Source organism: Equus caballus, chromosome X (genome assembly GCF_041296265.1).
Source record: "Equus caballus isolate H_3958 breed thoroughbred chromosome X, TB-T2T, whole genome shotgun sequence".
Lineage (NCBI taxonomy): Eukaryota > Metazoa > Chordata > Mammalia > Perissodactyla > Equidae > Equus > Equus caballus.
The window spans coordinates 34,357,809-34,381,565 of record NC_091715.1 but is presented as its reverse complement, the minus strand read 5'-3'; the positions used below and the strand labels follow the sequence as shown (position 1 = coordinate 34,381,565).

Here is a 23,757-nt window from a genome sequence, read left to right as displayed (position 1 = left end):
TCTCCAGGATTCTCGTGATCCTCGCCCAGTTACCATGGCCACAACACACGTTTGAACAAACATTTCTGACCTCATCTGGTTCTCACATTTGAAAAGTGAGACATTTGGAGAACAAATTCACTTTGAAACATTAAAATCAATCGAGAGATTTCGAGCATCGTCATCAAATGAACACAAGTCACGACCTAAGAACCTCATTTTCCACCCATAGAAAACAGAATGACTGCTTAAGAAATCATTTTGACAACTGTTGAAGTTTCCATATAGAGTATATTTTAAATAATAGTATTCTATCAAAAGTTGCTGATTTTGATAATGGTACTGTGAGAATGTCAGAGAATGTCGTTACAAACTACACGCTAAGGTATTTCAGGGTTAAGGCTCATGATGTTTGCAACTAACTCAAACTGTTAGTAAGAAATAATAATACGGAGAGAGAGAGAAAGCAAATATAGTAAAATGTTAACAACTGGGAAACCTAGGGGAACGGCCAAAGTGTTCACTCTACTATTCTTGAAACTTTTCTGGAGCTTTGAGATTTTTCAAAATAAAAAGTTAAAAAAAAAATCATCCATGCTCCAGATTATTGGTTTTCAAACTTTTTTCACATAACCCACAATAAAATATAAATTGTACACAGCAACCCGGTACACACATACAGATACAATCTGAACAAATGCATACAAATTTTTTTTAAAGTTTCACAAAACAACACTTAGTCTTATAATATTACACGTGATGCTCTGTGACTTTTCTGTTCTATCTTGTTTTCTAAAATGCCAGGCACGACTTGTTAAATTGAGTTGGTGACCACTAATGGTCAAAACCCATGTGAACACTCCTGCCCTTGGTGGCGATTTCTGCAACATTTCTAATACTCAGTATCACGCAGAGACACAGAAGAAGCACTGTCACCATGAAGAACTGAGAGTTCGGTGCACCCTGAATCTGCGTGGGCTTTGAAAATCCACCTCTTCAAATACAGAGATAGGAACTCAGGACATTAAGATTAGGGATTTCCAGAAAGCTAACAAACGTAATCATCATTACGTATGTGTGGAAAACAGCTCGAGCAAGTAATTCAGCAGACATACAGCCATCGCTCTGGCACTCAGGCCTGGGGGCCTACAGTCGGCCAGCTCCCACCCTGGGAAATCTCTCAGCCCCCCTACCAGCTACTGGCTGCCTCATTTCCTCTTGGCTGTTAGCCCCAAAGTGTGCAGCCCATAATAACTTCCCCACCTAATGGGATCATCCAAGCTGGAGGCTCCCTGCCCTGCTAACACAGGCATCTCTGTCTTCTGGACACTCTTCCCACAAAACGCTAAGAAAAGAGGATTTTGTGGCCTCCCCGGAAGACTCACAATGCCTGTTTGCATATGAAAGACTCAGTAGAGAAAGCTGTTTAACCTCTTTTTTTTTCATAATCTTAGGATTTTACAAATTTACTTGTCCACAGACACCCCCTCCCCCCCTTTTTTCCCTACCCTGCCCTAAAGGTCCTTTGCAGCTAAGGCGACCCCTAGGAATAAGTGTGTAATAAATGAAATGGATCTTTGTTTTAAATACCTTCTAACACATCTCAGACCCTAGGAACCACAGCCACCCCCTTGGGTCTAAGTCCTTCTCCCATACCCCTTCTTTCCTGTCCATCTTTTCTGGACCCGAGGGTCCCCAGACCCCCGGGGGAGGGGGAGGAGGATTGTGGTAGAAAACAAAGGGATTGGGCTTAATGGGTTGCCCCCCCAGGAGAACGGGCACAGTTCTTAGGACTTAGCCAACCGATGGACTCTCATTCAGGCACTGCAGGCCCTGTTTCCTGGAAGACTTGGGGGGTGGGGGGTAGAGCCCCGTAGCCCTAGAAGCTTCCAATGCCTAGCCTTCTCACCAGAGGGCCCCTGTTCCTTCTTGCTTCTCTTCCCCAACTGACGTCCCTGTGACATGAGCAGAAATCCATAACCTCCCCCTCCCTCTCGTGGCATTACCCAGGGTTCTTCTCTTCCTAGGGCCACCTCTGGAGGCAGACTGTCCCTTCCACCCTCCGCTGGAATTTTCACTACCTGCCCCCATCCTGTTCCCCTCTCCTCGACCACAAACACCCTCGAGCCCAGTTAACTCTGCCCTGCTGGCCAAGGCGTTTGGGCCACCTCACTGGGGCAGGGTCAGTCCACCTGGAGGGCAAACAGCGCGTGCCGGGCCACGCTGAGGAGGAGACTGGAGCCGAGGAGAAGCCGGGTCTGGCGGGCCCAGCCTCCCAGCGCGCGGGAGGGAAGGCTGCCGGCCAGCGAGGCGTTGCCTGGCCCCTGAGTGGCGTTGGCCGCCTCGGCCCCAGGGGCCCTCGGGGCCAGCAGCTTGGAGAGGAGGCTGCTGAACCTGCTCACGGTGGTGGCCGCTGGCTCTGGGGACGGGCCTAGGCTGGACGTGGTGAGGTTCAGCTCCTCGGGGTCCACACAGAGGCCATCGGAGGAGCGCCCAAAGGCCACCTGGCTGAGGTCCAGGCCAGCCACGGAGCCCGGAGCGGCGCACGGCACGTCGGCCACGTGCCCGGAGCTCTCCATCCAGTCGCGCAGCCACTGTAGGTGGCAGTCACAGCGCCACGGGTTGCGGAAGAGAAAGAGACGGCCCAGGAAGAAGCCGGGCTGGAAGGCGGCCCAGGCGAGCGCGTTGAGGCGGTTGCCGTTGAGGTGCAGGGCGAGGAGGCCCGAGAGGTTCTGGAAGGCGCCCTCCTCCACGAAGGCGATGCTGTTGCGGTCCAGGTAGAGCAGCTCAAGCTCCGCGAGGTCGGCGAACCAGGCGCGCGCCACCTGGCCCAGCGCGTTGCCGCCCAGGTTGAGAACGCGCAGACGCCGCAGGCCGCGGAAGGCGTCAGCCGGCAGCACGGCCAGCCGGTTGTCGTTGAGCAGCAGGTGCTCCAGGGCGCCACAGTCGCGGAAGGCGCCGCCGTGCACGGCGCGCACGCGGTTGGCCTGCAGGCTGAGCGAGCGCAGGCGCCGCAGGCCCTGCAGGGAGCTGGAGGCCACGGCCTCGATGCGGCCGCGCTCCAGGTGCGCATGCGTCAGGTTGGCCAGGCCGCGCAGCGCGCCGGGGACGCGGCGGAAGAGGTTGTCGAAGGCGGCGAGCTCGCGCAGGCCGGGCAGCTCGGCCAGGAGGCGCTCCGGCACGCTGAAGAGGCGGCAGGCGGCCAGGTCGAGGCGGCGCAGGCGGCCGAGCGCCACGAAGGTGCGCGCGTGCAGGTAGCGCAGGTCGCCGTTGTGCGCCAGGCGCAGCTCGGCCAGGCGCGGCAGGCCCTTGAAGGCGCCGGGCGTGATGAAGGACAGGTTGTTGTGGCGCAGCGACAGGCGGCGCAGCGACGGCAGCGTGCCGAAGGCCCGCTCGCCCAGGAAGCGCAGGCCGTTGCGGTCCAGGTCGATGGAGGCCGCCTCGCACGGGAACTCGGCCGGCACCCGCAGGAGGCCCGCGCGGTCGCAGCGCACCGAGCAGCCGCGCTCGGCGCTGCTGCAGGCGCAGGCGGTGGGGCAGGTGCCCGTGCAGGCCTCCTCCGCCCGGGCGCTGCGCAGGCCGAGGACCACCGCTGGGGGGGGGGGGGGGGGGGCGCGGAGGGGGCAGGAAAGACAAAAAAGGAGCCACTGTCAGCCAAAGGGTTGTCCTGGGTAGAATCCCACCTGTCCACGTGGCAGGATGCGGCCCTCCACCAAGTTCTCAGACGTCCTGCATAGCCTCGTCCTCGAGATGGCCTCTTCCCGCCTCCCAGACCTTACCCAGCTTTCCCAACCACGGCGCCCTCCCCTCTGCTTTCCAGTTCTCTTCATCGGCAAAACCCATCTGGAATCCGGGCATCTGACCCCATTCTAAACCCGTTGCTCCTGCCTGGATCATCACTTCCGCTGTCCTAGCATGCAGCCTAGAGGGTGCACCGCCTGCATGTGTGGGGGGACCTGGAGGGCATCCCTGTGGCCTGTGCGCTGGTCCTGCCCTGTTCAGTACCGTAGCCACTGGCCACATGCAGCTACTGAGCGTTTGAAATGTGGCTAGCCTGAATTGAGATGTGCTGTAAGTGTAAAATACACACCAGAGCTCAAAGACTTAGTACCAAAAAAAGGGTAAATTGTCTCATCAATACTTTTTATATTGACTACACGTTGAAATGATGTTTTATATATATTGGGTTAACTAAAATATTAAAATTAATGTCACTTGTTTCTTTTTACCTTTTTTAATGGGGCTACTTAGAAAACCTAAACATATGTGGCTGACATTGTATTTCTATCGATGCTGCTCGAGTCCCTCCCACCATAAGAATTCAATTCCTGAAGACCCCCATTGAGTAAATTACGCCTCATGAAGGAGGAGAATTAAGGGACAGGAGGTTGGGGATGAAAGAAAAGCCTGTCAATTTTCTTCCCTAACAGTCACTAAAATTAAGCCATAAAGACAGCATACTAAATAAACTATCAATGACCTTCTTACACATCTCAAAAGAATAATTGTAGACACTGTGCGGTTAATTTCTGTTCACCAGCCCTTGCTCTCTAGAGACTTTTTTACATCATCACGGGAAAGAATGATGCCTATAAATTAACTTTATTCTGAGCATCTGGATGGAGGATCAGATAAAGACTTCAACGGTCCTCCAGTAGGCTTGCCACCTGCAGCAAGGCAAGATGGCACGGCCTGCTTCCCTGTGGTAGCCAGAGGTCCCCAAACCCATCTTGAGTTCCGATGGGAAAAGGTACAAGTTTTATTTTCTGGCTAGGAGCAGCTCGCAGGCGGAGTGTGCTCGATCTGAAATCCCTGCCGAGGAACAAAGGTACCCGGATGTAGACCTGACCACTGATATAATGTCTGCCGCTCCTCGTATTCCCAAATTCCTAGCAAACACCCCTGGCCTGCTATTCAGTCCCTCCCACCGAGTACACGTTACCCCGCCTTGCTTGTCTAAGCCCTTGTGGGAACCTGAAGGTGTGGCCACAAGGGGAGCGTGTAGCACTGGTAAGTTTGCTCAGCTTCCAGTCTTTTCATTACGGCTGTTGTGGACGCTCCATGTTTTGTCAGCTGCTGGGAAGGGGATTCAGCCGTTTCGGACTTGGCCGGAGAACACGCAGCCCTTTGAGCAGTGCTTTAGTTGTAAACTGTAGCTAGTTCAACATCCTGACGTTGCAGAGGCGTGACTTAGCTTTTCCTTCTCCCTAAGAACCATAAACTAGACACAAAGCTTCCAGCAAGGTTCTTAGACCTTGTGCTGAGCTTGGCTGTAAGCAGGGCGGCTGCTGGGCTGGAGAGAGACCCTATGAGAGAGACAGGGCCAAGAATATAACCTTAACTCCAGGTGTCAGCTCGACAGAGGCGGAACCTTTTTCTATCAACTCTCCAACTGGGTCAAGTAGAAGGCATCAGATTTCCTTACAAATAGTCCTTCATTCTACTCTCTTCTCCTTTCTAATTAAGAGAAGTGTACTTTCAACCATATGACTCATGTTTCTCCTCCACAATAGCTAACATTGTTCTAGGCACACCGTACGGCTCAGTAAATGTTTCCAGAATTAAATGGAATTGATGCCTTCCTTTGTAATGATTTCTGCTGGAGGATGTCATTTATTTTTTTTAAAAAAACTCTTTGTCAAGGAATTCATGGGATTATGACAGACAGGATACAACCAATTTGCTTGTATAACGCATGAGATCAAAAATGTAGCTGCCAATTTTTAAAAAACACTTGCAGGAGGGGTGGGAGTGAAACTTTTTATTGTGTATCCTTTTTACCTTTTAAATTTTGAACCATGTGAAGGTATTATCTATTTCAGGAAATAGATGAAAGTTTATTTTAAATTTTAACAACACTCAAGATGTTGTCACTATTAGAGACCTATTTTCAGCCTCTGAAACTTGGATAACCATTAAGAATAACTAATTTACTGGATTACTTAGTGAAATTTAAATTAAATGAAGTAAATCCTCAGAACAGACAACCGAACGCCAGCATTGGTTTACCCAATATGAAGACCAAGTATATATGCCTAGTGATTCAGAAATGCAGGGCATCAAAACAAAATTTGAAAAAATACCATATTTGGGTGAGTTCTGCTTACAATAATGGCAGAGCAGCTTGTATCAGACTAACATTCCTGCTGATAGCTAGTGTAAATTCTGGAAAAAATATTTTTTAAAAATTGTTTGATGGCACTGGAGAGCAACCTAAACAGGCAATCACTGTGGAAATAACCTTCAAAAGAAGAAAAGCAAACTAGGTGAGAGCCACGTGTAACTGGCTTTTCCTCTCAGGGCGTTTTCAAGTCCACACTGAGTACAGGGAGTAGAGCTCGAGGAGAAAGCAAGAGGTTTATTAGGCTGACAAGTTAGAGGTCAGAGTGTATAGCTGCCACAGTGGCTAGAAATTGAGGAGGGAAAACATGTAAAGAGGGAGCCACAAAAGAGGAGCCACCATGCTGGCCTACAGACTCCCCTTGGATGCTTGTTTTGAGTCCTAAAGTGCATGTGTGTGGAGTGATGCCAAGGAGCCAAGAATTGAAGGCCTGAAGAGCTAAACAGAGATTTTAGCAATTTCCCAGTAATGGGAGACAGATTGAGAGACTTTTGGTAGTGAAGACGATGTAGTGTATACAGAACTCAAATTATAATGATGTACACCTGAAATCTATATACTGTTATAAAACCAGTGTTACCTCAAAAAAAAAAAAAGAGCTCAAGGCCCAGCAAGTTAGGAGGGCATGTGAAATATGTTGAGCTTTCCATAACTCCAGAGGGCCACACCTTAGGGGTAAAGACCATTTCCCAGAACAAAGGGCTAAACTGAACTAGGCCTCCTCTAACAGAGCCTAAAACCAAGCCTCCCCAGGATCAAGGTGATGTGCCGGTAATTTAACTGAATGCCAGAACAAAATTCAACACTCTTCAAAGAAAGATAAGAAAATCTAGAGTTTCCACAGCTACCATCTACAGTATCTGGTATACAGTGAAATAACCCTAGATATGTGAAGAAGCAGAAAAACATGACACTTATCAAAAGAAAAAAACAGAAGCAGACTCAGAGACAGCCCAGATGTTGGAATTACCAAACAAGGATTTATTAAAAATATGTTAAGGAATTTATGGGGAAAAAATGGATATAATGGGTGAAGACGTGGGGAATTTAATTTTAGAAGAGGCATGGAAACTCTAAAAATGAACCCAATGGAAATCTTAGTATTGAGACAGTACAGCATCTGAAAATTTTTAAATAATCATTGAATAAGAAAAACAGATTAGATACAGCAAAGGAAAAGATTTATGAACCTGGAGAGAGGTCAATAGAAATTACCCAAAATGAAGCACAGAGAGAAAAAAGATTGGAAAAAATATGATGAGAGCTTCAATGACCTGTGGGACAATATCAAGAAATTAGACTAATATGTATGTATTTGGAGTCCCAGAGGAAAGAAGAGAGAGAATATGTCAGAAAAACAATTGAAGACAATTTCCAAAATTTGATCAAAAACAAGAAGCTCAGCCAACCCCAACTAACATCACACATACACCCCTTAGGCACGTCATAGTCAAACTGCTGACCAGCAAAGACAGAAAATTATTTAAAGCACCCAAAGAAAAAAAGACACGTTACATAGAGTAAACAACAATGAAACATGATGACTGACTTCTTATCAGAAATAATAGAGGCCATAAGACAATAGAATTATGTCTTTTAAAAGTGCTGAAAGAAAAGCAAAATCTGGTAACTTCACCTTCTATATCTAATGAAAATATCTCCAGCAATGAAGTAAAGTAGAGATACTTTCAGGCTAACAAAATTTGAGGAAATTCATCTGGAGCAGATCTTCTGCACGACAAGAAATGAAGACATTCTTTAGCCTGAAGGAAAATGATACTAGATGAAAATCAAATCTACAGGAAGGAATGAAGAGCAGTGGAAGTGACAGATGTGTCACTAAATAGCACAGACTATTCTTTTCTCACCTTAATTGCTTACCAGACAAGCGACTGTTTAAAGCAGAAATAGCAATGTACCGTGCAGTCTCTAATGTAAATGAAAAACATGGCAACAGCAGCACAAGGACGAGAAGGGAGGAAACTGAACTGTACTCTTTGATAAGGATCTTACATTATACATGAAGCAGTATAAGATTAAGTCAAGCTCGCAACTCAACCACAAAACATCAAACAACCCAATCAAAAAATGGGCTGGAGACATGAACAGACATTTCTCCAAAGAAGATATACTGATGGCCAATAGGCGCATGAAAAGATGCTCATCATCGCTGATCATCAGGGAAATGCAAATCAAAACTACACTAAGATATCACCTTACACCCGTTAGAATGACAAAAATATCTAAAACTAATAGCAACAAATGTTGGAGAGGTTGCGGAGAAAAAGGAACCCTCATACACTGCTGGTGGGATGCAAACTGGTGCAGCCACTATGGAAAACAGTATGGAGATTCCTCAAAAAATTAAAAATAGAACTACCATATGATCCAGCCATCCCACTACTGGGTATTTATCCAAAGAGCTTGAAGTCAGCAATCCCAAAAGTCCTATGCACCCCAATGTTTATTGCAGCACTGTTTACAATAGCCAAGACGTGGAAGCAACCTAAGTGTCCAGCAACAGACGAATGGATAAAGAAGTTGTGGTATATATATACAATGGAATACTACTCAGCTGCAAAACAGAACAAAATCATTCCATTTGCAATAACATGGATGGACCTTGAGAGAATTATGTTAAGTGAAATAAGCCAGCGAGAGAAGGATAATCTGTGTATGACTCCACTCATATGAGGAATTTAAAATTATGGACTAAGAACAGTTTAGTGGATACCAGGGGAAAGGTGGGGTGGGGGGTGGGCACAAAGGGTGAAGTGGTGCACCTACAACATGACTGACAAACATTAATGTACAACTGAAATTTCACAAGATTGTAACCTATCAATAACTCAATAAAAAAAAAATAAATAAATAATAAAAGATTAACTCAAGGGAGACCAAGATAAATTAAAGATGCATATTGCAATCCCAAGAAAATAAGAAAGAACCTCAACCCCTACCTCACACTATACACAAAAACTCATTTTAGATGGACCATAGACTTAAATGTAAAAACTAAAACTATAAAATAGCTTTTTTGAAGATAACATAGGAGAATATCTTTGTGACCTACTGGTAGATAAAGATTTCTTAGGACCAAAAAAAAAAAAAAAAGCCACTAACCATAAAAGAAAAAGTAATAAATTGAACTTCAAAATTTAAAACTTCTGCTCTTTGAAAGACAACGACACTGTTAAGAGAATGAAAAGACAGGCCACAGACTGGGAGAAAATATCTGTATATTTTCTCTGTATATATGAGATATATATGTGAGATATATACAGAGAAAAAGGACTCTCATAAAGGACGTGTATCCAAAATATATAAAGAACTCTGAAAACTCAATAATAAGAAAACAGACAACCCAATTAATAAATGGGCAAAATATGTGAAGAAATACTGTACCAAAAAAGATATGCAAAAGGCAAATAAACATGTGAAAAGATGGTCAACATCATTAGTTGTTAGGGAAATACAAATGAAAATAGCCACCTATTGGAATGACTAAAATTAGAAAGACTGACCATACCAAGTGTTGGAGAGCATGTGGAACAACTGGGACTCTGTATACTGCTGCTGAGAATGTAAAAGAGTACAACCACATTGGAAACAATGTGGCAGTTTCTTTAACAGTTAAACATACACCTGCCTTTTGATCCATGCATTCTACTCATAGGGAAATAAAAGCACATGGCCATACAGAAGACTTGGGCATAAATGTTCACAGCAGCTTTATTCATAATAACCCAAGACTGGAAATAACACAAACACCCATCAAGAGTTGAGGGGGTAAACAAACTATGATAGGGGGTCGGCCTGGTGGCACAGCAGTTAAGTTCGCATGTTCCACTTCTCGGCAGCCTGGGGTTTGCTGGTTCAGGATCCCGGGTGCGGACATGGCACCGCTTGGCATGCAATGCTGTGGTAGGCGTCCCACATTTAAAGTAGAGGAAGATGGGCCCGAGGTTAGCTCAGGGCCAGGCTTCCTCAGCAAAAAGAGGAGGACTGGCAGTAGTTAGCTCAGGGCTAATCTTCCTCAAAAAAAAAAAAAAGAAAAAACTGTGATATATCCATACAATGGAATACTATTCAGTGATAAAAAAGAATGGACTGTTGATAAATGCAACATGGGTGAATCTCAAGATGATTCTGCTGAGTGAAAAAAGCCAGACAAAAAAAGAGTACATACTGTATGATTCCACTTAAGTAAAATTGTAGAGACTGCAGATTAGTCTCTAGTAACAGAAAGATCAGTGGTTGCCTGGAGGTGGGTGGGGAGGCAGGGAGGGAATATAAAAGGCCGTGAATCTCGGGGGTGGTGGATATGTTCATTTTCTTGATTGTGCTGATGGTTTCACGAGGGTACACTTTAAATATGTTGTTATGTGTCAATTATACCTCAATAAAGCTGTTGTTTTGTTTTTAAAAAAGATACCATTAAGGAAAGGAATACTCACAGTATATATATATGCAGACTTGTATACAGACTATAAAAACAACTCCTGCAAATGAATAATGAAAAGACAACTAAATAAAAATGGGTAAAAGACTTGAATACTTTACAAAAGAATATATTAAGTAGCCATTAAGCACTTGAGAAGGTGTTCAACATCATTAGCCATTAGGGAAACACAAATTAAAACTACAGTGAGATTTCCCTACACACCCACTAGAATGGCTAAAATTCAAAAGACTGATAACCCCAAATGTTGGGGAGGATGTCAAACCACCGGATTCTCTTCCACTGGTGATGGGAGTGGGAAATTGTTCACTAACTTTGGAAAACTGTGGCAGTATCTATTAAGCTAAGCATATGCCCGCCCTATGACTCCACAATTCCACTCCTAGCTATTTACCCCAGAGAAATGAAAACAAAAAATGTCCACATTAAAGACTGTACAAGAATGTTCATAGCGGCTTATTCATAAGAGATAAAAACTGGAAATTACCCAACCAGAGAGTGGAGAAATAAATTACAATATAGTCATATAGCAGAGTAGTACTCCCCACTATAAAGGAACAAGCCACTGATACAAACAACAAAAACGTGTTGAACAAAAGAAACATTGACATAAAAGAGTACATTCTATACGATGACATTCGTATCACTTCTAGAACAGAGCCGCTGGCAGTGGCTCTGGGAGGCCAACAGAACAAGGCCTGCAGGTGGACTCTGTCCCAAAAGACAGCAAATAATTAATCAAATTTTATGGGTTTCTTTTGCTCTTATAACAACCAACTTTTAATTGGTGTTTGCTCAGGGCTAAGCTTGCTACATACATTATTTCATTTCATACGACAACCCTGCAAGGTAAGTATTATTCTCTTCTTCTCACAAAAGAGGAGACTGAGGTTCAAGGTGGTTTAATCGACACCAACCTTCGTTTTGTCTTTCCACTCTGTGTGTTGTACTATCCCCCACTCCACACAGTCAGCCTTTCTGAGCTTCCGTTTCTGTAACTGTAAACTGAAGGGCCTGCACTTCCTGACCTCTGGGGGCCCTTCTGGTCTCATTTCCCGTGGTTGGACAGCAGCTGGTGCCAACCACTGCCTCTAAGAAAAAATACCCCACTCAGAGCCTACAGGTCTCTGCTGCCTCCTCTCAGCCACAGCCATTTGGACCGGGGGTGAACATTTGACCTAAGCAGAGCCAATCAGATTCATTCCTTCCTCGTGAACCTGGAACAGGCAGCAAGATCATCTGAGCACCAGCCTGTATAGCATGGGGGCTGGGGTTCGTACCAAAGCCCAGTGCAGGTCAAAGTTCTGGGGGAGCAGGAGCCAAGGGCAAGGTGAGGAAGCTGGTGTGCAGAGAGAGGACTAGATCCAACGTGAGAATCACAGGGATGGAGATCAGGGAGAGTGGGAAGCTGCTCGCCAGCTCTCTAGTTCCCATAAGGCCCTGCCATAGCTGTTTCTGTGACATTTCCGTTTCCTTTTCAGAAACCCACTCAAACCATCTGCGTGGAGGAGTCGATTTCTGTTCCTTGCAACCAAACCATCTCTGATAGGAGTGGACATTTGACACCCTTTCTGGCTACCCAGCACCTTTTAAGCACTCTTGCTACATTTAGGGAATTTCCTACATTACAAGTTCTGCCTCCTCAAGATAGAAGCCAGAAACTCCCTTTCTCAACTTCCCTTGCACTTGGGACCCAGGCACATGACCTAGTTTTATCCATCAGACACACCCCGCGAGACTTGGATTCAGAAGTAGGCACCAGGCAGGAGGCATTTTCTGGCTAGGATGGTAACAGAAGCATCTGGTTTTCAGGCTCCCATGGTGGAATTTCTAGCACCCAGCACCCAGCGTGATTCCCGTGAGCTGCCAGGTGTGCCCACCAGTGGTGGGGGCGATGGGGCCTTTCCTGGAGCTGCCCCACTACTTGGACCTCCAACCAGGAAGGCTCGGAACACCTAACATCCCTGAATGAACCCCTTCTCAGCTTCAACGACCTAGAGTGGGTTTGCAACGAGGGTTCTGACTAAGACAGCTTCCCTTAATCTCTAGAGTACCATCTCCTCCTTCGGCCCCCCACCCCCACCCCTTTCCCCGAAGAACCTCGTGAACTCTTCACCCTAAAAGAGAAAATGACTCAAATTCGGGACCAGGCAGTGCCCCTCAACCAAAAGGAAGCTCCTTGCCATTCACTGCCAAGAAACATGGAAAATTGAATCAAAAACTGTTTAGGCCATCCCTGATTTTTCCAAATGCAAATGAAAAGTGGCCTCTTCTGGAATCAGCAGTGATCATTGCAAAAACAAATTTCCTTGGCTGTGCAGAGCTGAATTCCAGGGGAATACCTTGGCCAGAAAAACATTTACCAAATTAAAATAAAGATCGCAGTGTGAGAAGAGAAGGTCAAACTCATTGGCAGTTGCTTAGCAATGTCTCTTCTCACATCAGTATTTTTGGGAAGGATCCATGTGGAAATCTGAAAAGGCTTCAGTGCTTTCACTCCCAGTCTGAGGGAGGGAGGGGACGATGAGAAATTCGGCAGGACTGGCCCCTGCTCAGCCAGCCTCTGTAGCTTCAGGATTCACATGTGGAGCTTTCCAGAGCAGTCAGTCTGCAAACACTCAGCCTGAGGGCGTGGCCTCGCACTCGAGTTCTTTCAGACATTTTGATGACACTGCCTTTCACCCCTGCTCCCTCATACTGCTTGTTTTACTTTTGGTTTTGGTTTTTAACCTCAGACGACCTTTCTGCATCTCAGGTTCTTCATCTGTAGCAGGTGGACAATTATGAGGACCCAGATGAGTTGTAATGCTTGAAACAGCTGTGAAAGCATTGGACAAAGCTCATAGCAGGCCCCCTGACCCACTGTTGCACAGGATTCAATCTCATCAGGAGATCAGTACTTCAAGGACCACGAGTGGAAAGCAAGACACCAAGTGTCAGAATATTGAAGTTATCACTACAAGTAGACTGTAAGGAAGAGTCTAGAATGGTTCTCTACCTGGGCTGCACATTAGAATCAGTGAGGAGCTTTTGACCCACTCACAACTCACAATGCCCAGGCTGTACCCCAGACCAATTACATCAGAATCTTCGGGGGAGGAACCAGGCATTGGTGCTGTGAAAGCTCACCAGGTGATTCCAATATATAGCCCACATCAAAAACCAAGGGTCTAGGTGGACTAACTTTATGAAAATGCCACTCATCTGTGTGGTATGTTACACGGTGTAACATAGAGATGCCATCTGCCCCAGCAATTCCACTCCTAGGTATAGACCCAAAGGAGCTGAAAGCAGGTGTTCTAACAAATACTTGTACACGAACGTTCTTAGCAGCGCTAGTCACAATTGCCCAAAGATGGAAACAACAAATGTCCACCAACAGATGAATAAATAAACAAAACATGGTATATCCACACAGTAGAATATTATTCTGCCATCAAAAAGAAGGAAGTACTGACACGTGCTATGATGTGGATGAACCTCAGAAACATCATGCTGGGTGAAAGCAGCCAGACGCACAAGGTCACATAGTGTACGATTCCATTTATATGAAATGTCCAGAATAGGCAAGCCCATAGAGAAAGAAAGTAGATCAGTGGTTGCTGGGGCAAAGCGGAGGGAAGAGTCGGGAGTCACTGCTTCATGTGTACAGGGTTTCCTTTCGGGGTGATGAAAATGTCTTGGAACTAGACAGAGTGATGGTTATGCAAGATTGTGAATATACTAAATGCTGCCAAATTATACACTTTAAAATGGTTAATGGTTAATTTATGTTATATGACTTTTACTTCAATAAAAAAAGTTACAAGATGTCCCTGAATCTGGGCAACTGCCAGAATTGGGTCCCTGCTTTTGTGTTCTGGTCTGGTGCGGCGGCCAGCCCCCGAGCTGCAGGGAGGCAGCGCAGGTCGGGCTCAGATGCACCGCAGAATGTCGTCTTAATGCAGACCAGCTGAGGAATTTCGCCTTCGTGAGGCCTCTGCTTCTTGAATATGTGCCTTTCCCCTTTGAGGTTTGCCAGGAGAACAGTTACTCATGGAGTTTCCAACCACAGACTGAATTTGAAGCGTTTCTTCATTCTCATTGTTTTCAAAGAACTTGTGCCTCATGAAACCAAAATAGCAAGGGAAAATATGGTCAATTTTCTGGTTTCGGCAAAATCTATTCCGCCACTTTGGCTATAGAAATCATTCCCTTCCCACTCCTGGCAAACGCTCTCCCAGTTGCTCCTCAGGCCAATACCCAGTGCTGAATTTCCAAAACAAAATGGGCTGGGGGAAACAGAAATGCAGTGGGACGGACCATCCTATGGCCTCTGACCTCATGGTGACCCCAGAACTTCTCACACCACATAGGTAGTTTTTGTGACAAGAAAGAAAGGATCATGGATTCACACTGCAGCTTTGCTGGCTAATTCGAGCCATGGGGAAGGAGAAATTAGTCTGTCCCTGGAGGGTGGTCTGCTGATGGCCTCACAGTCCCCGTAGATTTCAAAGTGGACAGCTGTCCTGTCTGAGGAGTAGAACACAAAGCCCCAGAAAGGCCTCCGGACCTAAATATTGATAATCACCCCAAACTGGAAACAACTTAGATGCTCAACAATAGGGGAATGGATAAACAAACCAGTACAACAAACAAGGGAACACCACTCGGCAGTCAAAAGGAAGGAGCTACTTATCTGTGCACTAACATTGACACATCTCACACACATACTGCCCGACACGCCACAGCGCCTGACCCTCAATAACAAGGGGTTTGTTCTCCCTGGAGCGCAGCTGCTGTCTCCCTACAGCCTTGCTCTTTTCTCCTAACTCAAGTTGGTTGAGGTATAATTTACTTACAATAAAATGTACCCATTTTAAGTGTACAGTTCAGTCAGTATAGCATACATATACACCCATGTAACCACCACTCCATCACGATTTAGAACATTCCTACTACCGAGAAATTTTCCTCAGGCCCCTTTGACAGCAGTCCCCTCACCATCCTCGGCTCCAGGCAACCACTGATCTGCTTTTTTTTTTTTTTTTTAAGATTGGCACCTGAGCTAACATCTGTTGCCAATCCTCTCTTTTTTCTTCTTCTTCTTCTCCCCAGAGCCCCCCAGTACATAGTTGTATATTCTAGTTGTAAATGCTTCTGGTTGTGCTATGTGGGACGCCACCTCAGCATGGCCTGACAAGCAGTGCCATGTCCGCACCTGGGGTCTGAACCAGAGAAACCCCAGGCCACTGAAGCAGAGCACAAGAACTTAACCACTCAGCCACCGGGCTGACCCCCACTGATCTGCTTTCTGAACTACTGTTTAGTTTTGCCTCTTCTAGAACTTCATATAAATGGGATCAAATGGTTCCTTCAGTCAACATCGTGTTTGTGAGATTCATCTATGCTGTTCCACGTACCAGTGATCATTCGTGTTCATTGCTGAGCAGTATTCCACTGTATGGATGTACCTCACTTGTGTATTCAGTCACCCGGTGACGGACATTTGGGTTGCTTCCAGTTTTCACTTATTGTGACTAAAGCTGATGTAAGGACCTGTGTGCAAGTCTTTTTGTGGATGTGTGTTCTAATTTCTCATTTCTCCAGGAGTGGGATTGCTGGGTCATATGGTAAGTATCTGCTGAACTATAGAAGAAACTGCCAAACAGTTCCCCACGTGGCCACGCCCTTTTGCAATCCCGCCAGCAGTGCATGAGAGTTTCAGTTCTCCACATCCTTGCTGACACTTGCTGCTGATTGATTTGATTCTAGCAATCCTGGTGGGTGTGAAGTAACATCTCATTGTGGTTTTGGTTTGCATTTCCCTAATGACTAATGATGTTGAGCATCTTTTCATGTGCTTCTTAGCCATTTGTGTATCTTCTTTGATGAAATAGCTATTCAAATTTTTTGCCCAGTTTTTAAATTCAGTTGTCTTCTTATTACAGTATTGAGTTTGAAGAGTTTTGTATAAATATATATGTATATATAGATATATCTTTTGGATGCGAGACCTTTATCAGATATTGTAACAGTTCTAATCTGGACGAGTTCACCCATTCAACAAACAAACCCTTATTAAGCACCTACTATGCCTTATACTCTAGAGACAGTGAGGTGAATAAGATGCAAACTGTGGGGATCAGAATTTGCCATGGCAAAATGTGTCTCTTTGGCTTGATTATTATTATTATTTTGAGGAAGATTGGCCCTAAGCTAACATCCATGCCAATCTTCCTCTATTTTATATGTGAGACACCTGCCACAGCACGGCTTGATAAGCGGTGTGTAGGTCCTCGCCCAGGATCTGAACCTGTGAACCCCGGGTTCGCCAAGTGCAGGAACTTAACTGCTACACCACCTGGCAGGCCCCATGGCTTGATTATTTTTATGGACAAAAGACTCTGAAAGAAACTTTGACCTTCCCCCTGACTGCCTAAAAGAACTTAAGATAAAAGGCATGTCCTAGGACAGGCCATCACCATGGATAACTCTGGGTACAGTAGACTGGAAAGATCCTTGCTAAGCCCATTTTGTCAAAGTTCTCTCTCTGGTCACACTGTCTGTAGGTGGCCCAGCAAACATTTGTTTACCAAACATTTGCTTTTCCATCTCCATGTGAATTGCCTTCCTCCTCTTTGAAGTCCCAAACCACTGCCCCCAACATCTTTAGCTGTCTTTAGCTGAAGATGGTATTTAAGGTGGTGGCTTTGGCCATTCGGGCGAGTTACTCAGTTTTCCTGGGTTTCTCCCATGTATACATGTTATTAAACTTTGTTTGACTTTCTCCTGTTACTCTGTCTCATGTCAATTTAATTCTTAAGCCAGCCAGAAGGACCTAGAGGGTACAGGAATAGTTCCTCGTCCCCTACACACCCTGGCCCTCTTCAAACCTGGACTCATTGTTTAACACAAGCTGATGGTGAAGGAGCCTGTAAAGTAAGTTGAGGAATTGGGATATGATGCTGTGGACAGCAGGAAGACCCTGAAGGGGTTGGCATGGGGGAAGGGGTGAGAGGAGAGGCACTTCCGGAGACCCTTGTGTCTGGAGGAGAATTTCTGTTCTGGTCTTGCCCCAGATTCACCCTGCTGTGCGCCACTTCTGATCCCACCGTGGCCTTGTTTTGTCAGGCTCATTTAGTCATTTTTTTTCTAGCTCAGGAGGCAGAGCCCTGGCCCTGCCTGCTTCTCGGGAACATGTCGTCTATAATCCCTATGACTTGTAGTCAGAGTAATATTGCCTGTGCTACTGAGTGTGTTTTAAATTAAAGCACCAGGGGATGTGGAGACAGTCATTAATTTTAAGTGCATCTATTGTTAGCAAATGATGTCAGCGCTAAGCTCTCCGACTTGTCACAAGAAGTCTGGATGTCTTTCGGGTTTCTGCAGCAGGGACGGTGTCTGTTTTGCAGTACGCAGACTATGAATACTGTCTGCATTCTGTGGGGAACAGGAGGGCTTTGGGGGCACATTTAAATTACTATTGGCTCTTAGAAGCAAACATTCTGTCCCAATGAGTCAATCAAATGTCATATCCTTTCCAGGTAGGAGAAACGGCATGGAGCTGGCTGTTTGTAATTATATAAATGTCAACCTCTGTCCTTTGGAGGCTCCTCGAGGTAGGAAGTCATGTCCTATTTATCAGAGTGTTCCCTGAACCTTGTTCCAATTTTTTTTCTCATTTATTTATTGGGTCTCTCATAAAAGAATGTAACTTTCTCAAGGACAAAGCCTATGCAATTATAACCCGCAGGATGTCCCTTGAGTGTATTGAAGGTACAGTGTGTACCTGTTGATTCACTGAATAGAGCAAGCTCTACTGTTTGAAAAGGTGGAAGAAAGAGTAAGAAAATTCTATTACTACCGTTTTAGAATTATCTGGTAAAATGTTCTTGACCGGCACTACGTAGAGTGCTATAGACCAGCACGACATAGAGGTTTATTACCTGGGTAGTTATAACTTCAAATAATTACATTCACCTGAGGGTCATAAAAACAGACTCTTTGTGTAGAATAATTTCCTGAAGAACTTAACAAGGAAATTTTCCTTGGGCTATCTCAGATTTGAGCCGCTGGAGCTGTGGAGGTGTGGGAAAAATTCTGTGATGTCTTCTTGTTATATCAAAACCCATTTAACAATAGGACAAAAAACTTGAGACAAAATTTTTAAACACCCATAATCACACAATTCCCACATGATAGTTTTCTTTTTTTTTTCCTTCCTTTAGGAAGATGGGCTTCACTAAGGGATTTTCTTTTTTAACTAAATGAGCTTAATGCGATTAGAAAACCACTGTAGTTTTCGGCAATGGCACCAATGAATTCCTAAGTGAAATTAGAATAAGAAAGTCACCAAGAGGAATAGTTCATATATTTGGCTCAGGAGTTTTGTTTTTAGGTGAAAAAAAACCCACCACCTGCTGTTTTCTCTCCTTCTCCATCCCCTCCCCCGTGATCACAGGTTCAGGGAAACCTAATCAGAACTGGTGTCCAGGTACAACTTTCATGGAAGCCACCTGCAGAAGCCCTGTGGTTTCCATGCCTCTTCTGTCATCTTCTACGGGCTTCCCAACCCCTGCACTCACTGGCAGGGGCTGGAAAGGAGCCAGCCTCGGAACTCACCGTGCAGCAGCAGGACCAGCATCCCACGGCCTTTCATGTGCCTGGCGGCTTAGAACCGCCCAGCTGTGGGATCCCTACCTGAGGGGAGAGAGCACAGGTCACTGGGCGCCCAGGAGGGGTCCCTTGAGAAGCCAGACACTCAGGCCCCTCCCCACTCCTCCACACTTCCTCCTGAACGCCCTGCCTTTTCTCCTTCTTCACACTCATTTCTCCCCAAAGACCTTGGTGATGGGTTAAGTGAAACCAGTAACAACAGCCAATCAGAAGCTCCCACCAAATTGACAGCTTGGATCTATTTGGAAACCCTTCATCAGGCTAAAACTCTGAAAACAACTCAGATGAAATCACTGACAACCCAGGAAGAAAATGGACAGAGAAGAAACCTCTGCGGAAGGGCATTAGTGAATAGTCCCCAAATGTCGCTTACCGTCCCGGGGCTCTGCCGGGTCCTGCTGCTCTTCTGAGGTGGCCCTCGGCTCTCCTAGCCCATCCATCTCCCAAGTCAGGGAGCCACCGACGCTAAAAATGGTCCGACAGAGAAGTAGAGGGATGGTGAGCCGGGGTGAGAAGGAATAGTTGCTTGTCCAGGTTGGAGCGCTTGTTTTTCTTTCTCCAGATTTAATGGCAGGAAAATCCTGTATCAGATGAGGATTAACAGAGATGAAAGAATGTGTCTGCCTTTCGAATCATCAGAGCCACAGACAGATTTTGCTGACACACCAATCAGCTTTATTCCCAGGCCTTGGCCTCTCCATCTGCCTGGCCCCTTTCTGTCCTTAAACCCTCCCCAGAACCCACCTCCTGCCCTGACCCCAGCCCCAGCCCCAGCCCCAAGCAATAAGCGGCCAGAAGTTGGCTTCCTGCCATCCAAATAGCATTATCAGCATTTTCAACAAGGACACGTTATATAACTTGGGGAGGTGAGGAAGGGACAGGACAGCTTAAAATAATGATGCTTTCCCGAAATGCAGGCTGCTGGTGTTCCTTCTTTGGAGTGGGTGATGGCGATGATCCGAAAACAGACTGTGGAGAGGGTCCTTTCCCAGCAGCAAGGCCGGAGTCCCTGCTTTGGGGCTGAGGCTGTGCTAGCCACTGCAGAAGGCAGCAGGTCCGTGGGCCATTTTCAGAACCTGGCTGAGGTTTCTCAAACCCATCAGGACTCAGTTAGGGCTCCCTGCTCAGAGTGTAGCCCACGACCAGCATCAGCTCATAGCATGGGGGAACTGGTTAGGAATGTGGCATCTCAGCATCCCCACCCCAGACCTCTGGAATCAACATCTGCATTTTAACAAGATTCCTATGCCTGGTAAAGCCCTGGTTTAGGGAAGTGGTGGAGGGGGTCTGCTCAAGGTGGTGGCAGCAGTTAAGGTGCCCCCACATTCTCCTGGCCCCAGCAGATCCACCAGCCCTGGCTGTAGGGTTTGGCTTCTGTTCTGCTGGGATCTCAACTCCCAGGTATCCATGGCAACCTGCCACGTCCCTGCCGTCCTGCTGTGCTCTTCTTGGTGCCGGAGGGCTGGAGTTCCCTTCTCACAACAAGGGCTCTGGGTGTGAATCTAAGCATCTGAGTGTGCTGTGTCCTGGGGAATCTTTGTTTTCTTCCATTTGGGCCTTGAAAGCCAAAATATGGCTGAACTTGTCATAACCTCTGCTGGGAAGGAAACCATACTGGGGAGGGGGTAGAGATGTGAGTGGAGGAAGCTCCCCATTAGTCCGTGTCCCCAGGAATGGGCTCACCCTGCCCAGACGGTGTGGTGGGCAGCACTCCCCTTGTGACCATCAGTGTTGGAGGCGTCCCTGCAGCCTTCGCTCGGAACCTTGGCCCGGTGAAGCCTCCGCTCCCCCAGCAGCAGGCCAGAGGCTAAGACGTGGCTGGGAGAGGAGCCTGTCTGCACCTCCAACCCTTGTCCGCGGCTTACTGGGTCGATAGCAAACCTTCTTCGGCCGTCTCCAGGCTAGTGGGTCTGTTGCTCTGGGCCGAGGATCCCCCTGAGCAAGACCTTCCCTGCCTGTGAAATCAGACATTTCTGCCGAGTGGAAAGTAAGGAGCAAGCAGAGATTCTCAGCAGGGAGAGGAAGGGGCCCATCCACCGGGCCAGCTAGTACCACTGACTCCAACAGGGGGACAAGCAGCCGGGTAATCAAAACCTTGCTCCCAAGGGAAAAAAAGTAAAGGGGGAGGGGTTGCCACAGGAAGTGCGATTGACTGGCACGCCCCCAAGGAGATACTTCAGACTGGACCCTGTTATCCAAAGACCAAGACAGCTCGGGCCCCAGCCTCTCAGGGACCCCCGGGGCAGTCACGCTGGCTCTCCGTCCTGTTGCAGCTGGTGGCTGCTAAGAAGGGGCAGGAAAAAGAAGGAGGGGTATGCTAAGTGAGCACGTGAAGTAGAGGGGGCCCAGGAGGCAACACTTCGCCTATGCAGGTGGCCATGGGGCGGGGGTGGGCAAGGCCCTACTGTTTTCTTTGTAATTCCTACTGCACTAGTTTGGGGGCAGCCAGCGGGGACTCAGCAAGGGGCCTCTAATGAAAGGAAAAGACAAAATTCCTCCTTCGGGTTCCCAGTTCAGACGTCAGCCGCCTCCTGTGGGCACCCGCAGAGGGGGCTTGGACGCTAAACCAGATTCCTCCTGTTTCTCTGCTCCCGATTCCTTGTGCTTGCTCACACGTACACACACCACAAGGAGACAGGGCCATTCCGCGGGGGCTGAGGCGCGGGCACGTTGAGCCTGACACCAAGTGAAACAAAGCAAGGGGCCCGGTTTCATTTGATACGATGCCGATGCAGCAGAGCTCGGGAAGGAGGCTGGCGACCGCTTCATTCAAGGCCTTTATTTATAGATGGGGAACCTCGGGCCAACGGCTACATTCCTAAAGAAAACTTCTTTCCAGGGTCAACTCTGCAGCAAACCAGGGGGCAGAACTCCTTATGAAGGCCGGGAGGAGCCAAGCCTCCCGCATTTGGTAAGGAAGCGCCATGGCGCTGGGAGGGGGTGGGGACTCTTGCCCAATGCAGAGCTGCCCTGGGACGCGGTCTCTTTCCGCTTTGATGGGTGAGGCTGCCCCTCAGGGGCTCCACAGCTGGTGGCCCCCCTCCGTGGTGCAGCAAGACTGGAGGCGTGGCTCGTTATTCAGAGGACACAGATTCGCTCCAGCCTTTCTGCACCGTGCCCACAATTCACAGACACTCCGAGCCTGGATGGCCGGTCCCCAGGCTCCTTTCTTTCCCCACTTCTTCACCTGCTGAAACTCCAACCTTCCGGACAGGCTTAGCGCAAGGGCTACCTTCTCTAAGAAATGAGCCCCTTCCTGGCACCCGCCCTCCTCACCCACAGGCGGATGCATCAGCCTTGCCTCTCATAGTGTTGCGACGGTCCAGGACTGTGCTTGCTCCAAGTCTGTACCCCCCACAATGCCTGGCCTGTATCACCCCCAGACCCACATTCTGGGTACCCTGACCTCAAAACTCCCTGCCCAACGGATTCTGAACCCGCTTTTTTTAGTCCATCCTCCTGAGGGAAGCTTGTGCCACCACCATGCACACTTGAGAAGTGGCCCCTTAAGGGGCAGCTCTTTGACCGTGAGGACGTGTGTGGCAAAGGGCCCTTGTGGTGTGGGAGGGACCCGGGCTGGGAAGAGAGGAAAGCCAACGCCATGGGCATTGAGCTGGAGCCACTCTCTGTGCCACCACGGTCCAGCTCAGAATGTTGAGGAATACAAGAATTCCAAACTTGAACTCGGCCTTCCAGATTGCTATGGTGGTCTATCTGTCATAGATAGAGGATAGAACATGTTTTATTTAACAGTGTGTTAGTTTGATTTATAACTTTTAAATATTTAGGCATATGGTATGTGGTCTGCATGTGGACTCTTGCCCCAGGTCCCACAAATGTTAGGGGAGGCTGTGTTTGGCACACAGGCAGAGGTGCACAAATGTTTGCTAAAGAGAATTGAAGCTGTCGGGGCAGGGGGGAGCCCTTTCTGCCCTTCTTGCATTCTTATGGCTGGACTAATAAGAAAATTGACACAAGACCAGATTAACAGGAGAAAAACCCAGTTTAATACATACATATTGGAAATCATACAGAAATGATGCTCAGAGAATGTAAACGCAGGCAGTATATATATCTTTTACACAAAGAAACAATCAATTTGTGAGGAATGACAGGACAAAGCAGCTTAGGTTTGGGGTATGTAATTAGTGAGGAATTTAAGCAGAGTTTGGACTTGAGGTAGTAAACGAGCCAGGTAGTCTACGCTTCTCAGCCCTGAATCCCCAGCTCTGGTGACAAGGATGCAGGGAAAGCACCTTTCACGGGAGATCTATCTCCTGCTGTCAGGGGAACAGCGACAGCAGGGCCAGAATCCCCTTTTTGCTTCTCAAGTGACAAATAGAAATGGCAAGCAATAGGACATATTGGAATATATAGGGAAGCCATTTGGCGTAAACCTAATTCGGCCTGACTTTGTTTTTTCCAAAAGGGCATGACATAGCCATTGACCACGCCTTGTGTATCTGCTTTAAACATCTCCTATGGCAAGAACAAAGGCCCTTAAGATAAAGGTGCAACTTCCCCCCACATTGGCATT

The 23,757-nt window shown here is 47.1% G+C and overlaps 1 protein-coding gene across 1 annotated transcript; it reads right to left on the bottom strand.

The window, feature by feature from the left end:
• Positions 1-261: 261 nt before the first annotated feature.
• NYX (nyctalopin) lies at positions 262-19,660 on the bottom strand. The gene is made up of 3 exons (XM_070258362.1): positions 19,594-19,660; positions 8,048-8,095; positions 262-3,571 (listed from the first exon to the last, which is right to left on the bottom strand). The coding sequence occupies exons 1-3, from the start codon at positions 19,658-19,660 to the stop codon at positions 2,163-2,165; spliced, it is 1,524 nt and encodes a 507-aa protein (XP_070114463.1). The 3' UTR covers positions 262-2,162.
• Positions 19,661-23,757: the final 4,097 nt, after the last annotated feature.

Bases quoted from the DNA above. Each gene is read 5' to 3' on its own strand.
- NYX (XM_070258362.1), bottom strand. From the start codon at position 19,660: ATGGATGGGCTAGGAGAGCCGAGGGCCACCTCAGAAGAGCAGCAGGAC. The intron at 8,096-19,593 runs GTAAGCGACATT...TCCTTATCAAAG, and splicing joins CCCGGCAGAGCCCCGGGACG to AGTACAGTTCAGTTTCCTCC. The intron at 3,572-8,047 runs GTTTTTCATTTA...CCCCCCCCCCAG, and splicing joins CCTTGTGCTGCTGTTGCCAT to CGGTGGTCCTCGGCCTGCGC.